Source organism: Amblyraja radiata, chromosome 5 (genome assembly GCF_010909765.2).
Source record: "Amblyraja radiata isolate CabotCenter1 chromosome 5, sAmbRad1.1.pri, whole genome shotgun sequence".
In the NCBI taxonomy this organism is placed as follows: Eukaryota; Metazoa; Chordata; class Chondrichthyes; order Rajiformes; family Rajidae; genus Amblyraja; species Amblyraja radiata.
In genome coordinates, this window is record NC_045960.1 from 74,242,422 (window position 1) to 74,270,201 (window position 27,780).

General features: G+C 40.4%; 1 protein-coding gene across 6 annotated transcripts in view; it reads left to right on the forward strand.

Annotated features, from left to right (window-relative positions):
• klhl29 (kelch like family member 29) overlaps positions 1-27,780 on the forward strand; it is a 416,936-nt gene that overhangs the window by 312,977 nt on the left and 76,179 nt on the right. For all 6 annotated transcript variants that reach the window (XM_033021536.1, XM_033021537.1, XM_033021534.1 and 3 more), the window contains one exon: positions 20,723-20,861. In XM_033021536.1, coding sequence (XP_032877427.1) covers positions 20,723-20,861 — 139 coding nt within the window. The remainder of the gene's footprint in view (positions 1-20,722; positions 20,862-27,780) is intronic.

Consider the following 27,780-nt stretch of genomic DNA (forward strand, 5'->3'; position numbering starts at 1 on the left):
AAAAGACTGTGTGTGTGTGTGTGTGTGTGTGTGTGTGTGTGTGTGTGTGTGTGTGTGTGTGTGTGTGTGTTATTTTGCATGTGAAACGTATCTCCTCGAAAACCAGACCTCAGATCACTCGGGACAACGCCCGCCCGCCCACTCCACCCTAACACTAATGAATTAAGGCCCTTGTTGAATCTTTGGAACAGATTATAATTTATAGACAAGCAATCCTAATATTACAGTTCATTAAATGAAATTATTGATCAGACATTTGGCAGCTTCCTATTGAAAATACAACTGGGTTTAACCTACACATTGTGTTTTTTATTATTATCAAGTTCCATGGTACATGACCTGCAAGGAGTCATGAATGACTTCTGAAACAAATGTCTAATGAAGCTGGTACTGGAGTAGGTGGTTGACCTTCACTAACATAGCATTTGAGATTCCCAGATTGTATCACCAAGCAGTTGATAAATATGAGTTTGTGTTTTCAGTAAAACGTTAGTTCAACGAAAGATACAAATTATTTTGTTCATCTAGCAACACTTTGAACGAAAGTATCAAGCTTGAATTGGATCAGTCTTTACACTTGCAGCTCTTATTAGAAAATTAGTTTAAGCATTTTAACAAAAACATTGAAATAAAAATTTAAAGAATTCTTCTTCTTCTGTTTACATGATTGGACCATAACCATCCCATCATCAGATGATCCTGTGATGTTGAATATTGCACCATTTGAAATATAATCACCCCATCCATCTTTGACATTTTTATGCCAGAGTGCTAACAACATGTACACGTGTGGGAAAAAAATGCTGGAGAAACTCAGCGGGTGAGGCAGCATCTATGGAGAGAAGGAATAGGCGACCTTTCGGGTCGAGACCCTTCCTCAGACTTAGTTATACTCAGGCCTTGTCTGAAGAAGGGTCTGGACACGAAACGTCACCCATCCCTTTTCTGCAGAGATGTTGCCTGTCCCACTGTTACTCCAGCTTTTTGTGTCTATCTTCAGTTTAAACCAGTATCTGCAGTTCCTTCTTGCACACCTTCTACAAATAGTTCAATTCACAGAAGGCTGGCGGGCCAGGCTACTTCCCTGGTCAGCCTGTATCTGCCATTTTGCAAACCTCACTCATCTTGGCATGGCCGTTTTCAACCTTGCACCAATTCCACCTATACATCGAAGGTGGCCGCTCAGGGTTTGAAGTTTCCTGACATTAGGATTGCCTCATTATGTCACTTGCTCTGTAAAAATTGGGCGGAGGATCCATTCTTGGAATTGCAGGTGTCGGATGAGATCTGCTGGTGTTATGGTGGACCACAAGGACATTCAGTGCCTCACTGTTGAGACTAAATGCATTTTAAATGTTCGATCAATTTTTAATTGTATATAGATTACTCTGCTTTATCTCATGACATGTTTGGCAGCTTTTTTAATGATCCAATCACCCTTTTAATAATAGCCTCTGCAAGAAGATGTTTATCTGAATTGCTTAGCTTTCTCGTTTAAATTCACTGCTCACTGCTCTAGTCCAGTCAATGTGATCCTCAGTCCGATACTGCGCGTCTGCAATTAAATTCCAGATATCAGCCTGCCAAAGTCCAGAATGCTGTTTGCAGGCAATTTCCAGTGTTGTTGAAAGGCCACATTATTGAAGTGCAGAGGTTGAAAATTCTCTTATGTCATTGACCTTGTTGATGGAGAGAATGACTTTGGTAATAATTACAGTTTGGGTCTGTTGGAACAACTGAAATATCGCCGCTGTTAGAGAAGATATGTGAAACATAGAAACATAGAAAATAGGTGCAGGAGTAGGCCATTCAATATGATCATGGCTGATCATCCAACTCAGTATCCTGTACCTGCCTTCTCTCCATACCCCCTGATCCCTTCAGCCACAAGGGCCACATCTAATTCCCTCTTAAATATAGCCAATGAATAGCCAATAGTATCATGAAAGACCCACACCATCCGGGCCACACACTCATCTCCCTGCTACCTTCAGGTAGAAGGTACAGGAGCCTGAAGACTGCAACAACCAGGTTCAGGAATAGTTACTTCCCCTCAGCCATCAGGCTATTAAACCTGGCTCGGACAAAACTCTGATTATTACCAACCACTTTCTGTTATTTGCACTATCAGTTTATTTATTCATGTGTGTATATATTTATATCATGGTATATGGACACATTTATCTGTTTTGTAGTAAATGCCTACTATTTTCTGTGTGCTTAAGCAAAGCAAGAATTTCATTGTCCTATACAGGGACACATGACAATAAACTAACTTGAACTTGAACTTGAACTTGAACTGGCCTCAACTACCTTCTGTGGCAGAGTCCCAGAGATTCACCACTCTCATTGTGAAAAATGTTTTTCTCATCTCAGTCCTAAAGGATTTCCCCCTTATCCTTAAACTGTGACCCCTTGTCCTGGACTTCCCCAACATCGGGAACAATCTGATACTCGACAGCCATTAGGCAACAGTCCACAAGCACAATCCTGCATTTACATAAAGTTTGGATGTCATGTGTTCCTACATATACCCGGTAGTTTTTAGAGACACAGCATGGAAAAAGCCCCTTCGGCTCACCAACATCGACCATCGGTCATCCATTCACACTTATTTTATGTTATCCCACTTTCTCATCCATTCCCTTCACACAAGGGTCAATTTACAGAGACTAATTAACATGCAAACCTGCACGTCTTTGGTATGTAGAGGAAAAAAACACAATCACCCAGAGCAAACCCAAGTGGTCACAGTGAGAACAGCACCCAAGGACAGGATTGAACCTGACTCTCTGGTGCCGAGAGGCAGCATTATGTTTACAATATTGTACATTATTTCTACACCACAAGGTTGGTAGCAACATTGTATGCCACTGGCCAAGCCAGCATTTAATATTGACTCCTATTTGCCGCGGAAATGAGGTGGTAGTTAAGGCTCAACAGTAGAAGATGTGGAGATATGGTCTGAGAACCACACTGGGTAAGCACACCTGAGTTCCTTCCTCAATGGTTATCGATGAACCAGCTGGGTTTTTACAGCAACATAAGTTTCATGGTTCCCGTTACTGCGACTAGCTTACTATTCCAATTTTTTGTTTAATTAAGTACTTAGGTCTATATTTCACCTTTGCCATGGTAGAGTTCAAACATGTGATTCTGAATGAATGGTCCAATACTCTGACTGCTAATCTACTTCTCCACCATATCCTCACTTCAATGATTTGAAGTAGAAATATTTTAAGAACTTTCCTTCTTTGGGGACATGTGTTGGGGAATTATGTTTTTTTTTAATTTATCAGGCATAGGAATTTAATAAATCAGTTCAACATTTTCAAAAATGCTGTGTAAAATACTCATCCAGCTTTTGCGCTGGAAGTCTTTGGGGGAATTCTAGCAGTCAAAAAACATGGATGGTGGGTAGGGGTTGAAAGTTCTAAGTCCTGACTCAAACCGCTTTCAAGTCGTCAAAATACACACAAAACTGCAGATGATGGAGACTTGAATAAAAAACAAAGTGCTGGAGTAGGCACCATCTCTTCAGACTCAACATGTTGTGCGTTGTTTCGGGTCAAGAGCCTTCTTCAGACTGACATGGATAGGCGACTTACTGGGTCAGGATCTTTCATCAAACTACGGTAGACAAAAATGCTGGAGAAACTCAGAGGGTGCAGCAGCATCTATGGAGCGAAGGAAATAGGCAACGTTTCGGGCCGAAACCCTTCTTCAGAGTCAGGAAATGGATAGATATTTTGGATTGGGACCCTTCTTCAGACGCAAAGTAGTTTGAAAAAGGAATGTTTACGAAGGAACTGCAGATGCTGGAAAATTGAAGGTAGACAAAAATGCTGGAGAAACTCAGCGGGTGCAGCGGCATCTATGGAACGAATGAAATAGGCAACGTTTTGGGCTGAAACCCTTCTTCAGAGTCAGGAAATGGATAGATATTTTGGATTGGGACCCTTCTTCAGACGCAAAGTAGTTTGAAAAAGGAATGTTTACGAAGGAACTGCAGATGCTGGAAAATTGAAGGTAGACAAAAATGCTGGAGAAACTCAGCGGGTGCAGCGGCATCTATGGAACGAATGAAATAGGCAACGTTTCGGGCCGAAACCCTTCTTCAGACTCTGAAGAAGGTTTTCGGCCCGAAACGTTGCCTATTTCCTTCGCTCCATAGATGCTGCTGCACCCTCTGAGTTTCTCCAGCATTTTTGTCTACCTTCGATTTTCCAGCATCTGCAGTTCCTTCGTAAACATTCCTTTTTCAAACTACTTTGCGTCTGAAGAAGGGTCCCAATCCAAAATATCTATCCATTTCCTCCAGAGATGCTGAGCCACTGTTACTCCAGCACTTTGTGTTTTATTCAAGTCGCTGATTTGCATTATCATTAGTAGCCAACCAGTTTCAAGATATGGGTTGGCAATTCTGACCTGTTAATGAGTCTAGTACTCTAATGTACTAGATCACAAGAAGCTAGCAAGAAAATGCTATACCAATAATGGACATAGGCAGAGGAAGCAGGACTGCTTCTCCCAACCTTTTCGTCAGGCTGTCTACTCTCATTGTGCTGCCAACAATTCTTTAAGTTCAGGTCTGCATTGATGAAGTTGAAGATCAAGCTATGTAATTAATAATTAGTATTAATTACATAGTAAGTCTATAAAATTGCATACAAAAGTTGTATTTCAAACCCATTGGCTAGATGTGGGTATGGTACTTTAATGATCTACAATAGCCTTACTTCATACCCTAATGATTCAGGATTAAGTTACACAAGTAATATGTTTCATCTAGAAACAATTTTCTCGAGAATATTAGACGCTAAATTCGTCATTGATAACTGCAGAAGTTAAAGGAAAGAGGAATTGAAACCGTTTATCAAAGGTTGTATTACAGTGAGAAAACATACAACAGGATTCTAAATATTATTTACCAGAGTAATTTAGCTGGATGTTTATTCGGGTAGCTTACATAGGAACTGAGCCAATGTCCTGGACAGGAAACAAGGTTGTATCCCACATCATGGTGTTTCAATGCTATAGCTTGTATTTGAGGTCTTGCCAATTAGTCTCTGGTTTGGATTTCTCGAAGGTTCAAATCCAGTAGGCAAATTGACCAAACACAAAATGCTGGAGTAACTCAGCGGGACAGGCAGCATCTCTGGAGAGGAATGGGTGAATTTTCGGATCAAGACCCTTCAGACTGATGTCAGGGGAGTGGGTGGAGACAGGAAGACTGGTGGGAGAACTGAGAAGAGGGAGGGTATGGAGAGAGAGAGAAAGCAAGGGCTATTTGAAGTTGGAGAAGTCAATGTCCATACCGCCGGGGTGTAAGCTACCCAAGCAAAATCTGAGGTGCTGTTCCTCCAATTTCTGCTGGGCCTCACTCTGACAATGGAGGTGGCCCAGTACAGAAAGGTCTGATTGGGAATGGGAGGGGGAGTTAAAGTGCTGTAAAAGTGCTCCTAGGCAAATTGACCAAGTGGATATCAATCTCCTTTATGCTGTATGAGATTGAATGTATTTCACATTTGCATAAAATATATCATAAATTTGTTGGAATTAATTAAAATAACCTAATAATTACCTGAAAAAAGCAACACAATCAACTAAACTCAAGCTGCCAAAAATGTCTAGTTTTAAAGCACAGAAAAATAAGGGAGGTCTAAATTGGCATTATTAAAATTAACAGGAACTCCACAAGGCTAGAAAATAAACATTGGAGTTACCCCCAATGCGATATCACCCTAACTTCCGAGGATGATATTAAGCATCATCAGTAAACCATGAAAAAAAAAAATCATTTGACCCTACTCTTATCAACCTGGAAGTGTTTGATTCAGAGGAGGCTACAAAAATTGAAGATATGGTCATTCTTATCTGTGGCATTTCTCGTTATAATAAGCAATTGATAAAATACATCTCTTGATGCTCCTGAACACATCATTAGTGATGTAACCTGGGGTCATTGGGTGTTTCGGGTCTTTCAGAATCAGACACCCGTTCCCAGGCGACCCAGCTGTGGTTGATCAGGCCACGACTTGTGTTCAGGTGGCATTCGCTCCTCCCCATGGACCTCTTCTCCTGATCCCGAGCCATCTAGATGCTTTCTCCGCTGCCTCTGTGGTGTTCTTGGTGGTTCTTCTCCTCTCCATTCTGTTGATGCCCAGTGCATTCAAGGCTTTATAGAGTGATTGCCCTGCAAAAACACTGCAGACAACCTCGATAGGCATACACCTTGCCTTCCAGCCTTGCTTACGGCAGTCTCTGACCAGCTCTTCATACTTGGGCTTCTTCCTCTCGTGGGCCTCCTCCAGACGGTTCTCCCACGGCATTGTCAGTTCCACCAAAACGATGTTTTTGGTCGCCTCTGAGACCAGGAGGATGTCTGGCCTCAGGGTGGTCGTGGCAATGTGCTGTGGGAACTTCAGCTGTTTCACCAGGTCTACGGAAAGCTGCCAGTCCTGCTCAGTCGCTAGGATTCCTGACGTATGCCTGGCTGCTGTGGTTCTTGGCAGCTGCACTCCGGCCTTCACGAAGGTGATCATCTGGGTGGTGGGGCGTGCTCGTCTGCAGCTGCTGATTCCCATGCTGATGGCTTCTGCAATGGGTTTAAGAACCTGTCCGTGACGCCAGGTTTACCGGCCCTGCCCAAGAGCCTTTGGGCAGCAGCTCAGGATGTGTTCCAACGTCCCCTTGCCTGAGCATTGCGGGCAATCCGTAGATTCCGCTTTGCCCCAGATGAAAAGATTCGATGGACTGGGCAGGACATTGTACACTGCCTGGACCAGGAACTTGATATGCTGTGGTTCAGCCTGCCAGAGCTCAGTCCATGGCCTGCTCCCACCTTGTCCAGGCCCCCTGCTGCCTCAAGCCAACTGCTGTGCCTGAGCCACATTGGGGTCGCTGGAGTCCCTGTACAGCATCACCTCTCTGGCCCGAGTCACCTTAAACTCCTCCTCCAGGGACTTCAGGGGCAGCTGGAGCTGTTACGATGTTATTTCCGTAAAAGGCTATGCTGCTAAGGTTCCTGGGCAGTCCCAACCACCTCCTGAGGAAGCTGCTGACTTTCCTCTCCAATCTCTCTACGATGGAGATTGGGACTTTGTGGACAAGCAGTGGCAGGATACCATGCTGGTAAATCCACGCCTTGAACTTGCTAGCATATTACCTTCCATGATTATTAATAGAACCCTTCATTCTCAAAATAATGTAAATCATAGACCAAGATCTTGCTATATAATTTTAAATGGCCATTGTCATGCAAGGTAACTTATGCCAAAGTACTGAGTAAGGCAATTAAAAACAGTATGTGTATCCAAAAGACCGCTTGGTTGATTAAATCTGCTTCAAAAAGGAAATGTAATATTAATAGTTGCTCATTTTCAGAAACGAGTGACACACAAGCATTGCAATGAGTCCACATGATCTCTTGCTGTAGAAATGACAATTATTATGCAGTTTACAGCTTTTTGCTTTTTATTTTATAAACAGCAGCATTAAAGCTTTGACAATATAGCTTAAGGGCTGATATGCCTTTAAGTAAAATTTATCATCATCTATGAACACTGTTTTAAGATACTGTCTATTGCACTCCATTGTTTGCAGTAATCTTTTTTCCCGTGAGTTGTAATGAAGTTTAATTTTCCACTATTCTCTTTTAATGGTTTGAATTTAGTGGAATTGAATGTGGGGAAATCGAGTACATCTGGAAGGTTATTTTCTCACACTCGTTTAGCTCCAGCAACCAAAGACAACATGTTTCCTATAAAATTGCATTTCACCAAATTTTATCGGAAATAAACTGCCACACTTGTGTCTGCAATCGTTTCCAGTCTACAAAATCTTATTTTGTGTTGTCACTTATTTATTACACTTTCATGTCATTTAGTTTGCATTATGTATTGTGGGATGAGTACTTCAAGATTTTATTCCATTGATTTCACTTCATTCATCCAAATGTTTCCTTGTGTAAGCTTATATACTAGGTTTGTTTAATGCTGAGTGTACAAGAGTGGTATGATCTGATCTGTTAATTACAAATGTGAAAATAATCAGGCTGTTTAAATTTTTATTCAATTTGTATTAAATTGATTTCAACAGGAAGCATTTTTATTTTAAGAGGAACTGGTTAATAGTCAACTCATAATTAAGGGATGCAAACAAAATATTCATTTGATTTCATTTAAACAGGATAGATGAAATCTGCAAATGCAATGAGAAGTAAAGCATTGCCAACAAAAATAATTATGATGAACACAAAATGCTGGTGTAGTGAGGCAGGCAGCATCTCTGGAGAAAATAAATAGGTGACGTTTTGGGTCGAGACCCTTCTTCTGATGCCAGGGGAGTGGGAGGTACATAGATAAGGAAGTGTATAGATAAGGAAGTGTAAGGTGTGAAAACAGGACAAAGGGAACAGAGATCAAGGAAAATGAAGAATAGATCATTGTTAGGAAAGAACTGCAGATTCTGGTTTAAATCAAAGGTTGACGCAAAATGCTGGAGTAACTCAACGGGACAGGCAGCATCTCTGGAGAGGAATGGGTGATGTTTCAGGTCAAGACTCTTCTTCAGACTGATCATTGTTAGTTGGGAGAAGGTAACACAGCAAATAGATAAAATGTAGTTGGAGACAGTAAGGCTGGCTGAAGAACTGGGAAGGGAGAGGGAATGGAGAGAGAGGGAAAGCAAGGGTTACTTGAAGTTGGAGAAGTCAATCTTCATACCACTGCGGTGCAAGCTGCCCAAGCGAAATATGAGGTGCTGTTCCTCCAAAGGTGCTGGGCCTCACTCTAACACTGGAAGAGACCCAGAAAGTGTGTGGATATGTTAGAATCATACTGTCTGGAAATTGGTATTTCAGCCTGCCAATCTAAATAGGCCATCAATACCCACCAATATTAATTCTCTTTTATTTCCAACTTACCTTTCACCAAGGTGCAATTTGCAGAGGCTAAATAATTTATAAACTGCGCATCTCTGAAATCTGGGAGGAAATCTGAGCACTCATGGGAAACCTTTGCAGTCATTGGGAAAACATGCAAACTTCACACACACATTCAGCAGTGGAGGTCTGCACTGAACCTGGGTCACTGGAGCTATGAGGCACCTGCCCCACTAGCTGCGCCACTGTGCCACCTTGTTAATAACAGATTGTTTCAGATAACCTTGTTAACAAGGGACAAAGAGCAGCATAGTGAGTAACAAATATAGCAAGGATTTTGCAGTCAGTGCTGAATTGCCCATGAATATCGTTGACCAATGAAAATAACTGCACTCCTTTTTCATGGTAGTTCTGGACACTTTGATGGAGCAGGAAGAGTTGGTAGATGATTTTTGTGTAGTGAATGGCGGGAGTAAAGCCCATCCTCCGCTGTGCTTTAATGAACAAGTCGAGATTGACGTGGAGCTCAGCCCCACAGTGTTTATTGTGCTAGTGTCATCTGCACACTGCAGCTCAATGGCTTGGTCCTGGAGTGTATCATCATTGGTGAGGCAGTTTTCCATCCATTCTGAAGAGTACCTCCAGTCTAGCAGAACATGTGTTGCAATATTGCATCAAGAAAGTTTGGGAAAAGAGTTGGGGCAGTAACACAACCTTGTTTGACTGAGATGGGCTTAGTTGCCATCCTGCTAATTCATATCATGGAGAAGATTTGCAATGGAGCTGCATCACAAACCACTCACCTGCCTCTCCCATATGTTAAGATGTACAAAAATGCTGGAGTAGCTCAGTGGGTCAGGCAGCATCTCAGGAGAATATGGATAGTGACATTTTGGGTCAGGACCCTTCTTCAAACTGATGGTGGAAGGGGTGAGAAGGCTGGAAGAGAGGACAAAGCCCAGCAGGTAAAAGGCCGACCCAAGTGAGGAGCATTGTTTGATAAGTAGATCGTTGGACAAAGGCCGGAGAAGGGGAGACAGGAGGTGTGAGGCAAAAGAATTGAAGAGCTGGGAATTGTGACGCTAGAGAAAGAAATGTAGGTGGAAGGGGAAGGGAGAGATGGGTACAAGTCCAGGTAGGGAAGGGGGTGGGGGAAAACAAGGGGGTGGTTTTATGGGGGAGGAAGAGAGTGATGTGGGGGAGGAAGAGAGAGGGGGATGGATATTAAGTTACCCAAAATTTCTCACTCTGGCAATCAAGGAGGCCTAGCACAGAAAGGTCAACATGAGAATGGGAAGAGGAATTAAAATGGATAGCAGCAGGATAGGGCCAGGAATCTGAAAATTATAGAAGGGCATGTGAGGTGTCTCAGATGTAGGTCAGAATGGACTGGACCATGGGGAAAAGAATGAAATCAGGGTATTTTGAGATTAGTTCAGTGGGGCAGGAGCAAGCAGAAACAACAGGCCTGACAGGACACTCCTGTTTGTGGATTTTGGGACGGAGAGAGAAGCGTACAGTGCAGAGCTGGGGAATGATGTTTCGTCAAGACCAGCAGCATAATCAAGGATGAGTCTCACCCAGACACTTCCTCTAACCCCCTCTCCAATGAGACAAGAGGTACAGAAGTATGAAAACACATAATAGACAATAGACTATAGGTGCAGGAGTAGACCATTCAGCCCTTCGAGCCAGCACCGCCGATCAATGTGATCATCTGCCATGCATTTGCCCACTCCCCCAACCTGTCCAAGTTACCCTGCACACTCATAGCATCCTTCTCACAGTTCACACTGCCACCCAGCTTTGTGTCATCTGCAAATTTGCTAATGTTACTTTGAATCCCTTCATCCAAATCATTGATGTATAAAATCATTGACATAAGTCTAGATTCAGGAACAGTTTCTACCCAGCTGTTATCAGGCAACTGAACCATCCTATCTTCAATTAGAGAGCAGTCCTCAGCTAGCACCTACCTCATTGGAGACTGTCGGACTATTGTTAAACGGAATTTTCTGAACTTTATCGTGTACCAAATATTATTCCCTTTATCCTGTATCTCTACACTATGGACGGCTTGATTGTAATCATGTATTGTCTTTCCGCTGAGTGGATATCAGGCAACAAAATAGCTTTTCACTGTACCTCTATACACGTGACAATAAATTAAGCTGAACTAAAGATAAGGTTGGAGGCTGTGGAGGGGAGACTGCCAGAGGCGACGAGATCAGAAATGGTCTGAGGGATGATAGCCTGGTGTTCAACTGTAGGATCATGGTCAAGGGGTAGGTATGAGGAGGTGGCCGAGAGCTGGTGCCTGGCCTCAGTACCTTAGAGGTCAACCTGCCAGACTACAATGGCACTTCCCTTGTCGATAGGTTTAATAACAGTGGTGGGATTGTTGCAAAGTGAGCAGAAGGCTATGTGTTCAGAGATTAGAATAGATAATGGGAATGGAGAAGACAAGACTGTTGATATCGTGCCGGCAGAAAAAGGAAATAAAAAGGGTTAGAGAGAGTGGACTATCACTGAGTATAAACTCATTGTACTCGCCCATTGATGAGCTCTGTAGGCATTATAAAATGCTGGAAATGAATACAGTCAACATCAAATGAGTGAAAAAAAAAGGAAAAATAATGCTATGTTGGTGAAGGTTGTTAGTAACAATTTTCAAAGCAGAAAAGGGGAAGAAATGGGGCAGTGAATTTGAGGATGTTAATGTAATGCTGAATTAATGGCTGGCTTCTCATGGCAGAGAGCAGGAAGCATGGAATGAAAAAGCTAATGCTAGAAAATGAAAGGATATTATCAAAAATATAAAGCAAGAGACGATACCAAGTTCATGGAGACATTACAAGCAAGGGTGATAAACGGTTTGCACTGAGGATGGATACAAAGAGAAATACGAGGATTAGGAATTGAACAAAGTCAAAGTCAATTTTATCCATCACATGCATCCGAAGGTGCAGTGAAATGAATTTGCCAGCAGTGATACACTTAAAAAGAACACACAATACACGATAAAATTTAACACACACATCCACAGCTTTCTTCACTGTGGTGGAAGGCACAAAGTTTAGCCAGTCCTCCTCCCTTGTTCACCTGTGGTTGGGGCCATGAACCCTCCATAGCCGGATGTACAGGCCCTTTCGTCGGGGTGATACAAACTCCAACGTCGGGACGGTCGAACACACTCCGCAGCTTGGAGGGCCCAAATCGGCACTTTCCTACCGGAGACCGCAGCTTCAGGATGTTATAGGCCGCAGGCCGGCGGTCAGAGCTCTTCTCTGACGATCCCAGACTCCACGTTGAAAGTCCATGCCGCGCCCGCGGTTAGGAGCTCCGGAGACCGTGGCTTCAGGATGTCGTAGTCTGCGGGCCAGCGATCGGAGCACTCCTCTCTGGCGTCCCCCAGCAAGGGTTCCCCGCTCCGCGATGGAAAAAGTCCACACTGCGCCTGCTGCTGATACTCTGGGGCCGACTCCAGGAAAGGCTCCAATCCAAGCTGTTAGGCCGCCAGAGGGGAGGCAGAGAAGCGCCATGGAAAAAGTCACCTTTCCATCGAGGGTGACTGAAGAACGGTTCCCCCCTTCTTCACTCATTAACGAGCTCACTCATTAAAAGTTTTTGAGTGTGATACCGGTCCAGACCACCTAACCTTGTGCCCAGTCTATAATGTGAGGATGGTTTGAGAAATGTGAGAGCGATTTGGACTAGGGTTAAAAAAAACATAAGTTAGTTAAATAAGTACAAGGCTCTGCACAAAGCTTAATTGGAAAGGAAGTTGGCACTTACAGTGTAAGTCATGAGGTTCCATTGTAAATTCAAGTCTAAGTAAAAATATCTCAGGGATATCATCGATGATGCTTTCTCAAGCACACTCAACAAGAGATTGTTAATTGTGCTATAGTCAATTGATCAATTTTATTGGAAGGAATTAAGATTAGAAAGAAATGTGCAAACAGTACTGGTCAGAATGTGCTGCAATTGAATAATTTGTCTCAAATCTAATTTTAGTTTGTTGGTCTCTTTAAAAGAAATGAAAGAATAATTTACTAGCACATTCAGAACATTTTGTTTGTTATAGCCAATAATGTTTCCTCCCATTTACATGGAACTTAAGATGTTGTGCATAACTTGAAAAGCACATGTATTTTGTATTGTATTGTATTGTATTCAAATTTATTGTCATTGTCTCAGTTAGAGACAACGAAATGAATTTCCCTTACAGGCAGTGTCATAAAAATAAAAATAAATAAATAATAATGAATAATAAAACATATTAAAAATAAAATAGAATTTAAAAAAAAAGCACAAACAGTGAAAGTCCACGACACAACATAACACAGTGGCACCAAGGTGAGGAAGGCACCATAGTCCAGCCAGCCTCCACTCCGTTCTTCCCAGATGTTCACTCGTGGTCGAGGCCTTCCTAGCACCCGCAATCGCCGCCCTGGATTTCACGTATTTGCTATTTTCCTGTTTTATTAAGTGCACCAATGTTATGATATATTCATGAATTGAGCTGCTACAATGCTTGCACTTGTTACTTAAGATCCAGTCTTAACAGTTCTATAAATCATACCATTGAAATCATACCCATAAGGTTCTAGTTCTTGATCTCAACTATTCCCCTCAGCTGTTTTAGTTGAAGTATGGCACCATTTGTATGAATAGAAGTAATTCAGATGAATGCATACATTAATACCTCCTGGACTAATTTTAAGGCTTATTTTTTTAATTAAGTAAAGATTGCGAAGGAAAAAAATGTCAAGTAGCCATGAAAGGGTATCAAAAGCATGAATTCAGCTTTCACATAACACTTGAGAAAGATTTCTATGATGAAGTCTACAAAACTGTTGGTCCTATGTCTGGACATTTTCCATTGCTTCCGTATTCCATATGCCTGTGCCTTCTCTACATATTGTTACCCTTTAATGACTATTGTATCTGCACAGAAAATTTCCTCTGCTCCATTTAAAATGAAAGGGGTAAAAAAATATTTTCTCAGACTTCATGATTGTGAATATTGTCATGCAGGAGTTTGTACTGAGAATGTACACTTTAGGCACAAAGATGTATGGGTTAGGGAGCAATGTTGATATTTGCCAGAAGTAAGAGACTGGCTAAAGTAAATATTTGTGCTTTTGAAAGATGAGACTTGGAAACCGGGAAATGGCTGATTAGTAGCAGACACAGTAGCAGACAGTAAAAACATTGCAATAACGATGACAATCAAATCAGGGAATAACATAAAACAATTGCAAACACTTGAGAAAAGCGGTGAGGAACTGATGGAATTAATGCTTGACAAGTCCTCTGGACCTGGGGCATGGATCTGAGGATCTGAAACAAAAGTGGCTGCAGAATTGATGGTTGCATGGCATGTGATATTTCAAAATTCCTCTGAAAGTGTCGCAACGTGTGTGTGTGTGTGTGTGTGTGTGAGAGAAGAGTGAATTAAGGACATTGAGAAAAACACATAATTCAACTAAGCAGTCAACATGAAAATAGTTAGAGGGAAATAGTGTTTGAACCATTTTAAAGTACTTTGAGAATCTTAAAAGCAGAATGGAAAAGGGGAGTTAGTAGGTATTAGGTATTCCCAAATAGCATTCACTATAATACCACTTGAGGGGATACAATGTCAAACTAAGAGATAACTGACAGCCAGGATAAATAATCTCATGTTGTGTGATGATGTAATGCGACCATGCCCCAGTTCTCCAGAGTCTATAAGGATGAACTTGCTGATGAAGTTACCCACCACCCATTAAGCAAGTCCCCTATACATCGCTTTCAGTTTAGCAAGCTATAATTGGTCAAATACCACAAATATCAGTGCAAGGACATTAATTACGTAGAATCTATCTTGCTTACACAGTTGAGAGGACTATCTACTGATAGTAAGCAGTAAATCAAATACTAAATAAGAAAAAGAGAAAATAAGAAAGGAAGGCTGAAAACGATTGGACAGAGGCATCTAGATATCCTCATACATGTAAAGCAAAATATCAGCTTGCAGGTTAGTAGGTATTAGGAGGGCAATTAAATGTACTCCTTAATGGCAAGTAGGACTGAGACCAAAAGTGAAAAAGACGTATCAAGGAAAGCCCATAATCAGTGTAAAGTGTACTATTTTGGCCTCCTTTAAGAAGGAGGTACGAACTAAGGAAACTGGAATAGTAGGCCATATGACCTCCTGAACCTTATTGACTACTCAATAATGTTCAAATCTTGACTTCAACAACATCTTGCACTTTCCCATAACCAATGACTACCCTACATTTTAAATGTCTTAAATTCTCCATCGTGATTGACTCTGCCTCCAGAGCCATAAGAGAATATTAAAGAGTTATGACCCTCCGAGAGAGGAAAAAATAACCCGTCTCAAATCTACTGAAACGATTCCCCTCATTTATAGTTAACCGAACTAGGGAAAACATCCTCTCACTATCCACCCTGTTGAATCCCTCAGAATGCAGTATGCTTCAATAATATCTCCTCTTCTAAACTCCAGTGAGTATGCTCAATCTGTTCAAACCTTCTTGCATGTCAAACTCCATCTACCGAAGAATCAACCAATGGTACTTCTCTGCACTCCCTATAATGCAAGTGCACAATTCCTTAAGTAAGGTGACCAAAACTATATATTATACTCCAGGTGTAGTCTCTGCAGAGGCCTATAAGGTTGCATTAGTTTTAGTTTTATACTCAAACTTTGCCAAAAAAGTACAACATCCCCAATTGTTTGCTGTGCTTGCATATGAGCATTTTATGTTTTATATCCTTGAGTATTGGAGATAGTTTGGAAGAATTTCACTTGATTGATTCCTGGAAAGAAAGAGTTGATTGTTGGGACAAGAACTTCACTCGCCGCTGTTTAGAAGAACGACAGATGATCGCATTTTTTTTAATTCATCGTTGATCGTTTTTTAATGCTTCTTAAGGATCAGGAGGATTCAGAAGCGTTGACAAACAGAAGCATTGATAAAACCAATTAGCAAAGCTGAAGCATTGCTTCAACACCTATCAAAAGTTTTCTCAGCAATTTTATTCAGGGTTTATTCTGGTATGCACATGTTACCAGATTTATAGCCAATAACATGACCACGTGGTAACTTTCATGCAGCGTTCATCCTTGTAGATACAGAAATGTAAGTGTGTCACAACTGTGTATATTTGTGCCAAGTGTGCTTAAGCAAGTCCCACATCTATTTTTGAGCTATCTTTGTGTAGCCTAGACCTTGGGAAAACTCAGCAGCTGAATTCAGGTGAGAAAGGTTGAATTTGCAAGGCAAGTGTTTTAGCAAGATTGCTGTAGGCCAGGAGGAGCACCAGTGTTGACAGTACAGGTCAAGTTCAAGTGAGTTTATTGTCATGTGTCCCTGTATAGGACAATGAAATTCTTGCTTTGCTTAAGCACACAGAAAAATAGTAAGGCATTTACTACAGTACAGATAAATGTGTCCATATACCATGATATAAATATATACACACATGAATAAATAAACTGCAAATAAAGTGCAAATAACAGAAAGGGGTTGTTAATAATCAGAGTTTTGTCCGAGCCAGGTTTAATAGCCTGATGGCTGAGGGGAAGTAGCTATTCCTGAACCTGGTTGTTGCAGTCTTCAGGCTCCTTTACCTTCTACCTGAAGGTAGCAGGGAGATGAGTGTGTGGCCAGGATGGTGTGGGTCTTTGATGATACTGCCAGCCTTTTTGAGGCAGCGACTGCGATAAATCCCCTCGATGGAAGGAAGGTCAGAGCCGATGATGGACTGGGCAGTGTATACTACTTTTTGTAGTCTTTTCCTCTCCAGGGCGCTCAAATCGCCGAACCAAGCCATGATGCAACTGGTCAGCATGCTCTCGACTGTGCACCTGTAGAAGTTAGAGAGAGTCTTCCTTGACAATCCGACTCTCCGTAATCTTCTCAGGAAGTAGAGGTGCTGATGTGCTTTTTTGATGATAATCCATTGAAAGTAATTGAATGGACTGTCTCCCCTCCACCCCCTCCACCCCCCCCCCCCCCCCCCCACACCCCCCATCCTCAATCCTGGACTTTCCATTCGTCACTTTAATTTCATGTTTCATGTACCTTGTGTTTTATGACTGGTGGCAGACCAACTTAGGATGAATAAAGTTATATAGTATTTTATACATCACCTGCATTATGTTGTGCTCATAGTAACATAGAGAACTGCAAGAGATTGGAAGTAATAGCACTTGCCAGGATGTTAACAGCTCATTCTGATGCACCCACTATGACTGAGGGAAATTGTCTCTACCTGAGATGTGTCAGCAGAGGGATAGAGGCAGAACTCTAGAACCTCAAGCCTGCAGCTGCTGTCCCACAGTTGTAATGAGAGCAAACAGCCATGATCACTACTTTTTTGGAGGCAGGTTACATGCTCAGCTTTTTATTTTTGTGGGAAGCAGATCGAAGTGAAGAACCACAAACAATCAATCTCTTCCTTTTGTTATCCCACTTTATGTCAGCAATTGACAAACCAAGTGCTGGAGTTCTCCTGAATTTGGTGCCCAAACCCTGGATTTATTGTCCTCTCCGGATTGTCTCTTTCTTTTTGAATTCCAATCCTTTCATTTCTGGAAAAGATCGATGATAGATTGAGGTCTCATTCAATGCTATTAGCAATTCCTTTTACGGTTCAGTTGGATATACTGTAAAACTGGCACCTAACTGTGTGGTGCTGCTATGGGGAGGAAATCAGTGTGGGAATGAACATTCCAGCCTCTGATTCTGTTCACACTGAAGCATAGTAACTTTATAGAGTCATTGAGTCACAAGGCATGAAAACAGGCCTTCCGGCCCAACCTGCCATGCCGACCAATGTGCCCCAATTACACTTGTCCCACCTGTCTGCATTTGCCCCACATCCCTCTGTCCAAATCTTTTCAAAACGTTGTGTTAGTACCTGTGCAAAGTTCTTGGAAAACTGTGGTTATGTCCATATCCATCTTCTGGAGGTTCTGTGGATTCTGTTCTATATGAAATAAAATCCCAGATCCAAAGAAGTATTGATTCACTTCAGCAGTGTGTGATTTATTTACAGTGAATAATTTGTGATCATTAATGAGGAAAACATGCAATAGGCACATTCACAAGGGACAGAAAGTGTTGCAATTGTACAGTGCACTGTACACTGCAATTCATTAAAATCTTCAGGTTTTGATAAATGCCTCAAAGTGCAGTCTGAAACAGCATCTGAGAGATTCGTGAATCTCGAGAAAGTTTTGTCATCCACTTGCTTTTCTCTCCCTATTTTTCCCTCTTCGGGTCTTGATGGGCACGCACCGAGAAGGCACATGAGCAACCCTGCTCCCTGACCTCTACTAATACTTTTCAAGGAGATCCTAAGAATCTATTTACCTTCTAATGTTACTCTTCATCCATTTGATAAACTACTTTTGCCCAGAAATTTATTCCTGGTTACTGCACCTTATGGTCTACATAGATGCAGAGTTCCATTCAATTCAATTGAGTAATTTTTGGAGGCAGTTATCTGGTAGTTTTAGTAGCTAATTATCAGGCATTGCCAAGTGCAAATAACTTTCTTAAGCATTGACCTCAACAGCTACTACATCGAAAACTACTGCACAAAATGCGGCACGGTAACGCAGCGGTAGAGTTGCTTCCGTGCAGCGCCAGAGGCACAGGTTCAAACCTGACTATGGGTGCTGCCTGTACAGAACTTGTACGTTCTCCCTGTGACCTGCGTGGGTTTTCTCCGGGAGCTCCGGTTTCCTCCCATACTCCAAAGATGTACAGGTTTGTAGGCTAATTGGCTTGGTATTGTAACTTGTCCTTGGTGTGTTGGACACTGTTAATGTGCGGGAATCGCTGGTCGGTGCGGACTCGATGGGCCGAAGGGCCTGTTTCCACACTGTATCTCTAAACTAAATTAAACATGTCAGAGAGAAAAAGCTGATAAAAGTCACAATATTGCAGCAAAATGTTTTCAAATCAGATATAGGCACAACATAACAGCTGCAGAAATCAATAGACATTTGATCAGTCCAAAAATAAATTATTGAAGAAAGTAAAATAATCCATGTTAATTTCAAAATGTTTAATTGCACACAGTAAAATGGAGCATGTGAAGAGTTATATTTGGAAGCAAAAATTGCTATTATAAATAATACTGAAGCCAAGGACAGGAAAACTGATATAAGAACCATGAGTATTGACTGCACTTAAAGTTCATTGCCTAGCTTTGTACTCCATATTTGTCATGGGGACAAAGAAGATGCAAAGAAAGAAAGAATATGTTGTTTCATGTCAGCTTATAAATCGAAGGCTGTGGAGCACTCATAGATAGTACTGTTCAACCTGAGTTTAAATATGTAATAAAGTATGAGTATCAGTTTTAATAACTATATAGTGGACAAATATGGTCTTCATAAGAAAAAAAGCAATTGCCTCATAAAAGGTTATTCCACTTATTTTCCTTTTAAAGTTTTTGCATCTGAGGATCGTAGGGTCATAAAGTGAAGATCATCTTTCCTCCTTGTTTCTACAATAATGATGTTTAAAAACTTTAACAGGCACATACATTTTACAGACTGGAGTTACCACAATGTTCCTGGGTTAATATTTTGCATAACAGGTTTACTCTTCAAAAATAATGCTGAATACTGTTAAAACTAAATGAGTTCCTTACATGGGTAATTTGTATACATTCCTCTGTGCTTCTGGTCACTAAAAGCTGTCCTTAGTGCACGTTATCTTAAACATCACTTGCAATTGCACAGCCCTAATTTTAGGTAACTGGCAGGTGAAAATTGGTCTTCAACAACAGGGCTGAATGGGTAGTGTTGGATCAGCACCTGCCTAATTATCCTCTTAAATACATCAATGGAAACAAAACATTTATAATAGGTAGACAGGTCACACCTCTTCTGAGGCCAATTTCAAAATTCAAATGAATGACTGCAATTAGTCAATCAATTTGGCTTCCACAGGTATTTTAACTTTTTTGTAAGCATGTTCCAAATTCTTCATGAAAACACAATACATGAAGATATCTCTGCCAAATATTCTTTGTAATATGTACTTCTATCTACAAGGCTGTATCAGATCAAGTACGTTTTAGTTTAATGTAAATGTTGAATGTTCAATCATTGTAAAAAAATAAAACTGATAAGCAATTTGTTTTATTTCAGGCAAATTCCTTTGAATTCTGTTCCAAAGTTATAATTTTATAATTTATCAATTTTAATACCCTTCAAAATTGGTCATGAAAAATAGTGAAAGAATAGGAATATACAGTATATGTTGCTTGTCAGTTTTAAAATTTAGGAAATTAGTTCATTTCTAATGAACAAATCTTGTTCCTCCAGGTACATTTTGCTTTAACCAATTGAGTTCTTAGTGTGTTTTATTTTATGTGTACAGTGCCATGTTCGCAACGATACAGTAAGTTCTCAAACTAAGGTATTCAATCTTTTTATTTGGTGGATTTGATTCTATATAATAATTAGGATAGAAGTATTTTGATTATTTCATTTTGTCTTTTTCTCTTGTCTTTCTGTGCTGATTCTCGCATTGTCTTTAGTTTTGTTCATGAGATAAAATATGTTTTACCCTTCACGCCCTGGGAAGATTTCTTTAGTTCTTTTGTTTATTAAACTGAATAGTGTGTGCTTTATTTTTCGCACATTGCATCGATGATTTTTATTTTTTGCCAATGCCTTGTGTGTACAAACATTAACGTGTGCGACTCGGCTAGCGTTCACCAGGTATCTGTTTCTTTAATTCATTCAAAAATTTCGTCATCGGAATCCTGGCAATGTCTGTCTTCTCTGTTCTGCAGAAATGTTGAAGGAGTTGAACCAGCAACGCAGAGCGAAAGAGTTCACAGACCTGAAAATAACTGTTGAAGGCAAAGAGTTTGAAGTCCATCAAAATGTTCTAGCTTCCTGCAGCTTATATTTCAAGGAACTGATCAAAAGGTTTGCCTTCCTCAAGCTGTGATCTGGGCCGTTCTTTTGTAGGGTTCATTCGTGTTGCTTTCCTCTCTTGCAGATTTATGAAGATAGAACCTCCTGTCACAGGGCCAGTAGCCATTCCTTCTATCATTTCAGATGAATGTATTTTTAAATTGAAACTAAACTTGGGTTAATTTGCCTAATATATTTTTAATTAATAGCTGCTCAATTTGGAGTGAAGAAATGAGATGTTCCATGACTGAGGATCGTAATTTATTTGACAAAAGCTTGCTCTTTGAAGACTTTTATTTGTTTCATGTTAATCTGCACAAAATTGTTATCTAATTGCCTTAAATTCACTTTTAATCTCTGCACTTTGCAAAAAGGTCATTTACAGCGATCTGCAGCAACTTGCCCAAAGATATAATACTAACGGGCCACCTTGATAATAGAAACACTGGTACATAATTAACCAGCATGATTTTATTAATTGAATGCCTTAGTCTGCAGTATATAAAAAAGATTATAACAAACTACATGTGCTAAATTTTACTAAATCACTTACATGGCAAAGAAAAATAATAAATATAAAGCAAATGGTTAAATTACATGAATAGCACATTTTTATTCAGTTGAGGTTATGATTTAGGTTTCAACCATCGTTTTATGCAAAAAGTGCATAATTGGTACATTGCAAGGAAATACAACAACGACAGCATGAAAATCATTATGAGGAAATTTTCAATTCAGTGGTACCAGGAAGTAAATGGAAATGACTAGATATAATTTTGGCTTTAAAGTCCTTCAATTTGTGTAATCATTTTCCAGCATGCTTAAACATCAATTATGTGCTCCATTAAATCTGTTGTAATGGACATTGTTAGATGCAGCATGATTTAGTCGGATAAAAATGTAAAAGTTGCATGACATGAGATGATAGGGAAAAAAGTATTTCCTGGCATAATCTCTGTTTATTTTCAAGTACCACATAATTGAAAGATTTCTTTCAATCAACTTGGATTTGTACACATTTTATTCAATTCCAATTCCTTGCAATCAATCAATTCACAATAGTTTCACTGGGTTTTTCGCATTTTGCATGGTAATATTAGCCAGTTTGGGACTTTACCTGGCCAGACTCTGCCAGTAACCTCCCAGATAGACTTCACTGCTGCAAGCCACATGGATTAGGGCAGTGGAGCAGGAGCTCTCTGGAATTCCTGAATGTTTATGTATATATAATACACATGTTTATGTGTATTACTGTACTCTCTGATCCTGCATCAAGTTAGACCTTGTCCCAAGATCAATTGTCGTATTCACTTCAATTGAGATTTAACTGCTTGTACTTGTAGTAGTATTCTTGTATTTTTAGATAATACTTCACATTTTTAACATTAAGAAGTTTACCTAATTTTAATATTAACTGTCAGTAATATTTATGTGTTGGAAAAAAATGGACAGCTTTTCCATCTACCAAATATTTTGTTGAGGTTGGGTCTGTCCCTTCCATATGAATTCCTACAGCTGGTCTGTGAGGATTCTGACCCTTCAGTAAAATTCAGGCTGTCAATTAGTTAATTATTGGGCTAGCATGAACATGGTGGGCCAAATGATCACCACCTGCATCATTAATTTATTTTTACTGCTTAATTCACTTAGTACCAGATTGCCTTAAACCCAAGTTAATAAAATGCTTAAATCAAACAAGATTTTAACTTCAATACTATTTACTTGTTTGCTTATCTACTTTCCATATGATTTACATTATAGTTTTGAGGATCAAGAAAAATAAATGAGTTCCGAAATAAAGTTTTTGATTAGTATTGTCAATGTAGAACTAATTTCTTACTAAGTTATTTAAGCTGTGAAGTACCATTGTGATAGAATTGCTAGATCATGTTGTATGCAAACTAAATAATGCTTTTTTACTCAAGACATAATCGTAATGAATAAATTATTATGGAATTTTATAAATTACCAATACTGAAGAAAGTTAACTGATGCAAAAAAGCAGTTCTAACCATATATCATGTAAGTTAATTGACACAAAATGCCATGCACACTTGTCAAGTATAGGGGCTGGTTAATGTACTTCCATGTATTGGAAATAATTCTACATGTAGTTCAGTATAAATTGGGATTACATTATTCCATTAAAATATCTCAAAAGAGATATCTGGGCGCACGCTGGCGTAGTGGTAGAGTTGCTGCCCTACAGCGCCAGAGACTCAAATTTGATCGCGACTACGGGTATGGAGTTTGCACGTTCTCCCCGTGACCACGTGGGTTTTCTCCGAGATCTTCGGTTTCCTCCCACACTCCAAAGACGCACAGGTTTGTAGATTAATTGGCTTGGTATAAATGTAAATTGTCCCTAATGTGTGTAGGGTAGTGTTAATGTGCAGGGATCGCTGATCGGCGTGGAATCGGTGGGCCGAAGGGCCTGATTCCGCTCTGCATCTCTAAACTGAACTAAACTAAACCAAAATGTTGGTTCAATTTTACATTGCAACCAATTATTTTTAATTTGCTTCAATAGTTAAAGGCTGCAACCTAGCATTTCATTCATTATGGTATTTTTTAGATTTCTTAGATGAAACCATAGTATTTGAATGCTGCCACAGAATCAGTCCATGTCTACATTTAACACTTGCAAACTGAAAGAAAGATCGGTGATAGAACTTCACAATCATCATCCCTGTTTATTTGAAGAATGGTCTCGACCCAAAATGTCATCTGTCCATTCCCTCCCACAGATGCTGCCTGATATGCTGAGTTCCTCCAGCAGTTTGTTTTTTGCACAAGATTCCAGCATATGCAGTTCCCGGTGTCTCTTTTCCTTCCATTACCCTCAAGATGTTGTCACTAGAGGAATGTACATGGTGCTGCACGACGTGAGGGGTGCTTTTGATGAACTGTTGACTTTTCACACTTTCCATGTTGAATCCAATTTGCAATCCCTGAACCTTTATTTTGGTGATATACTTAAATTAGATCAGTACATGGTAATTTTTTCTATTGATGTCACCTTTGAAACCAAATTCAAAAAGAGGGGCAAAAAGTCTTGCAAGTGTACACATAGCATAGGTCCGTTGTGGATCCAGCATCTAAAGGATGTCAGTATTAAAATGAAGAGAGAAAGTCACTATTCCATAGACATAGCTCCATTGCCCAATCTTTTTCTATAAGACCTCTATGTAAAAAGATGCAGTACTTCCTGTAATAGATATTATATCTGTGCCTCTTAATTTTGTGTTCATCCTCATTTATGCCCTCGATTACTAAATCTAGAATAACATAAAGGAAAACCTCTCCTATTACCTCATGGGTAAATCTCATTTGCCATCTTCAATAACTAGATCTTATTGTTTTGGTACAGTGACAATAAGCACTTTGTGCATCCTGGCTCATTATTGGAGTTGTTTATACCCTTGGGTAGTTCAGAATCCCCACAGCCCAATTCTGTGTGGTCTGTTAGCAATGTATGTCAGATGTCTGTTAGCAATTTATGTCAGATACTTTTTCCCACAAGTCTCTTGCACAAAGAGTTAACTTATTTATCCCGTAAAGAGGACATAAACATGTTGGATGCATAGTGTATGGTTATCCCTCCTAGATGCTCACTTTTTGGTGGCATAAAATGCCAAAGAGCATATTTGTCAGCAGATGGTGCAGATTTGGTAGGTTGCCAGCAGACTCCAGATTTATTGTGCACATCTGCCAATGTTATGCTATCAGTATTATTGCCTCAACTTTGCTAGGGTTTATGTATGGGCACTCTGCTTCATTTATTCCAGAGTCTTCAATTGACAGCTTGGTGCCTTAGGCTGTTCATTAACGATTTCTTATTCCCAGTGTAGAATATCCCATGGCGTCTCGAAGATCATCCACTCAAAAGGCATGGAATGCCAAGTCAAAACTTCAATTGTGCTGTCAGGATAATGAATCCTACAACTGAAATTAGGATAGTTCTGGCAGTTTTGCTTTAATTGTATGTTTTCCTCAATCAGCACCATAAATCAGGCCCTATTCTTCACCTGCCATATATTCTATCTCATCCTCTGCGTAGGAACTCTAAAAAAGAATAGCTCACGGTTTCAAAGTTTTATATGAGGTGTCCCGAAGATGACATCCTCTGTTTAGTCTGTGACAACACCATGGAGCTTAAATTATTCCACCATGCATCAATTTCCAGTGTGATGGGAATACTGATTACTCAACCGTTAAAACAGCCACAAGTTTTCCTTAGGATGCTTCTTGTTGAGTCATTGAGTCTTGCACTTGGATTAATTAATTGTTCTTTGATCTCATTCAAAATCTTTAACCTAAAAAGGTTTCATAATTACTCCTTTAGAAAAGAATTGTGATGGCAAAAGCATTTCCTCCCACTGCTTCACTCAGAAACAGAACAGCCTGAATCTCAATGATATTACATTTCAAATCCACAAATCCAGTGCCAGCAGAATAAAGACCTATGTAACCACACAATGACTGCTATAATTTGATCACACTTACAATAATCTAATTTCTAAACAACATATAAGCAGATCATAGGTAACATCAAATTGTTCTATCTCTATTAATCTGGGAAATGCCAAGAAAAGTAAAACTACATTTCAGTACAGCTGTGGTGAAAATCAAAAAATATTTGCAACATACCCATGTAGCACCAGTCCCATAACATTAGTAATCAGTTCATGTTGGGAACTTTTTTCCTGAGAAGGTGCATTCTGAAGTACCTTCCTACAACAGATCTTCACTGGGTTTCTTTTCCCACTGTATTTTATAGAGAATAATATAAAATGTAGGAAACACACATTTGTTTTACTTGATTTTTTTGTAATCATTTACTATCATCCTGTGTTATAACTATCAGGTAAAGAATGAGAATGGACTTAGAAAAAGTTTTGGGGATACTTTAACCAGTATTATTGTGTAAATAGCCTGATTGATATGTTCATCTTTAAATTGCCCTGGAAAAAATGATACAAAATTCCTTTTATTTCATGTTTTATTCCGTGTGATTTTGCACCTTGGCCTAATGGAAGACTAATGTTGTTCTTATTGTAGCATATATACTTTTTCATTGTAGCACACTCAGAAGCAGAAGCAGTTACTTTTTCTCCCTCCTGTCCCTTTTTATTAGTCAATCATTCAGCTGATTTTGCTTGCAGCATTTTTCTGGCATGATTATGAGCAGATTAAAGCGTTCGTGGGACCATCAATGCCTTGCTTTCGAAAGATTATCTATTTAAATGGATTTACTAATAAGAAACAATAGGTGCTTTGTCCGCAGGTTGTTGTTTGAAAAAAAAAATGTACTACTCAATTTTCCTATTACAGAACCAGGTTGAAGCCTTCTGATTATAACTCTGCTTTCTTTCTTTGAGGCAGTGTGGTTAATTCGATTGTGGCACTAAATGGGTCACACTGCTTAAATGGTAATGTGGAAAATTAACCATCAAAGGAAGCAATAAACAGCAGTTCCAGATAATTATTTGTAAATAAAATAAATGACAGTCTCGATGATTATGATTGTGATGTCCATCAGACAGACCATCTTCTATTTTGACTCCTCCCACTTCCTCCAAGTCCAAGGCGTAGCTACGGACACCCGCATGGGCCCCAGCTATGCCTGCCTCTTTGTAGGGTACGTTAAACAATCCCTGTTCCAGGCATACACTGGCCCTATCACAGAACTCTATCTCCGTTACATTGATGACTGCATTGGTGCTACCTCCTGCACCCATGCAGAACTCATCAACTTCACCACCAATTTTCAACCTGCACTCAAATTTACTTGGACCATCTGTGACACCCCCCACCCCTTTCTTGATCTCAGTCTCCATCACAGGAAATAGACTATTGAATGACGTCTATTACAAACCCACTGTCTCCCACAATTATCTCAACTACATTTCTTCCCACCCTGCTTCCTGCAATGACTCTATCCCCTACTCCCAATTCCTCTGTCTATGCCGCATCTGCACCCAAGATGAGGGGTTCCATACTAGAACATCCGAGATGTCCTCATTCTTTAGGGAACAGGGGTTTCCCTCTCCCATCATAGATGAGGCCCTCACTCGTGTCTCCTAGGTACCCCGCAGCTCAACCCTTGCTATCCCTCCCCCTAGTTGCAACAGAGACAGAGTCCCCCCTAGTCCAACCCATCAGCCGTCGCATACAACATAATCCTCCGAAATTTCCGCCACCTCCAATGGGATTGCACCACCAGCCACATTTTCCCATCTCCACCCCTTCCCGCAGATACCGTTCCCTCCGCAACTCCCTGGTTAACTCATCCCTTCACACCCAAGCCATCCCTTCCCCAGGTACCTTCCCCTGCAACCACGGAAGATGCAACACCTGTCGCTATACCTTCTCCCTCGACACTGTCCAGGGACCCCGACAGGGTCCTTTCAGGTTAGGCAGAAGTTCACTTGCACTTCCTCCAACCTCATCTACTATTCTGTTGTTCAGAATTTGGACTCTTATACATCGGCGAGACCAAACGCAGATTGGGCGATCGTTTTGCTGGACACCTTCGCTCAGCCCGCGTGAACCAGCCTGATCTCCCAGTTGTTGGATACTTTAATTCTCCTTCCCAATTGTTACCTTCCTGTCCTCAGTCTCCATTGTCAGAGAGAGGCTAAACGCAAATTGGAGGAACAGCATCTCATATTTCGCTTGGGCAGCCCAGTGGTATGAATATTGATTTATCTCACTTCAGGTAGCCCCGGCATTCACTGTCCCTCTATCCCTCCCCCACCCAAGTCGCACTAGCTTCTCATTTTCACCCTACAAACAGCTTACAATGGCCTGTTTCCTTTATCATCGTTACTTTTTTGCATATCTTTCATTCGTTGTTCTTTATCCCTCCACATCACCGTCTATATCTGTAGTTTCCCTTATCCCTAACCAGTCTGAAGAAGGGTCTCAA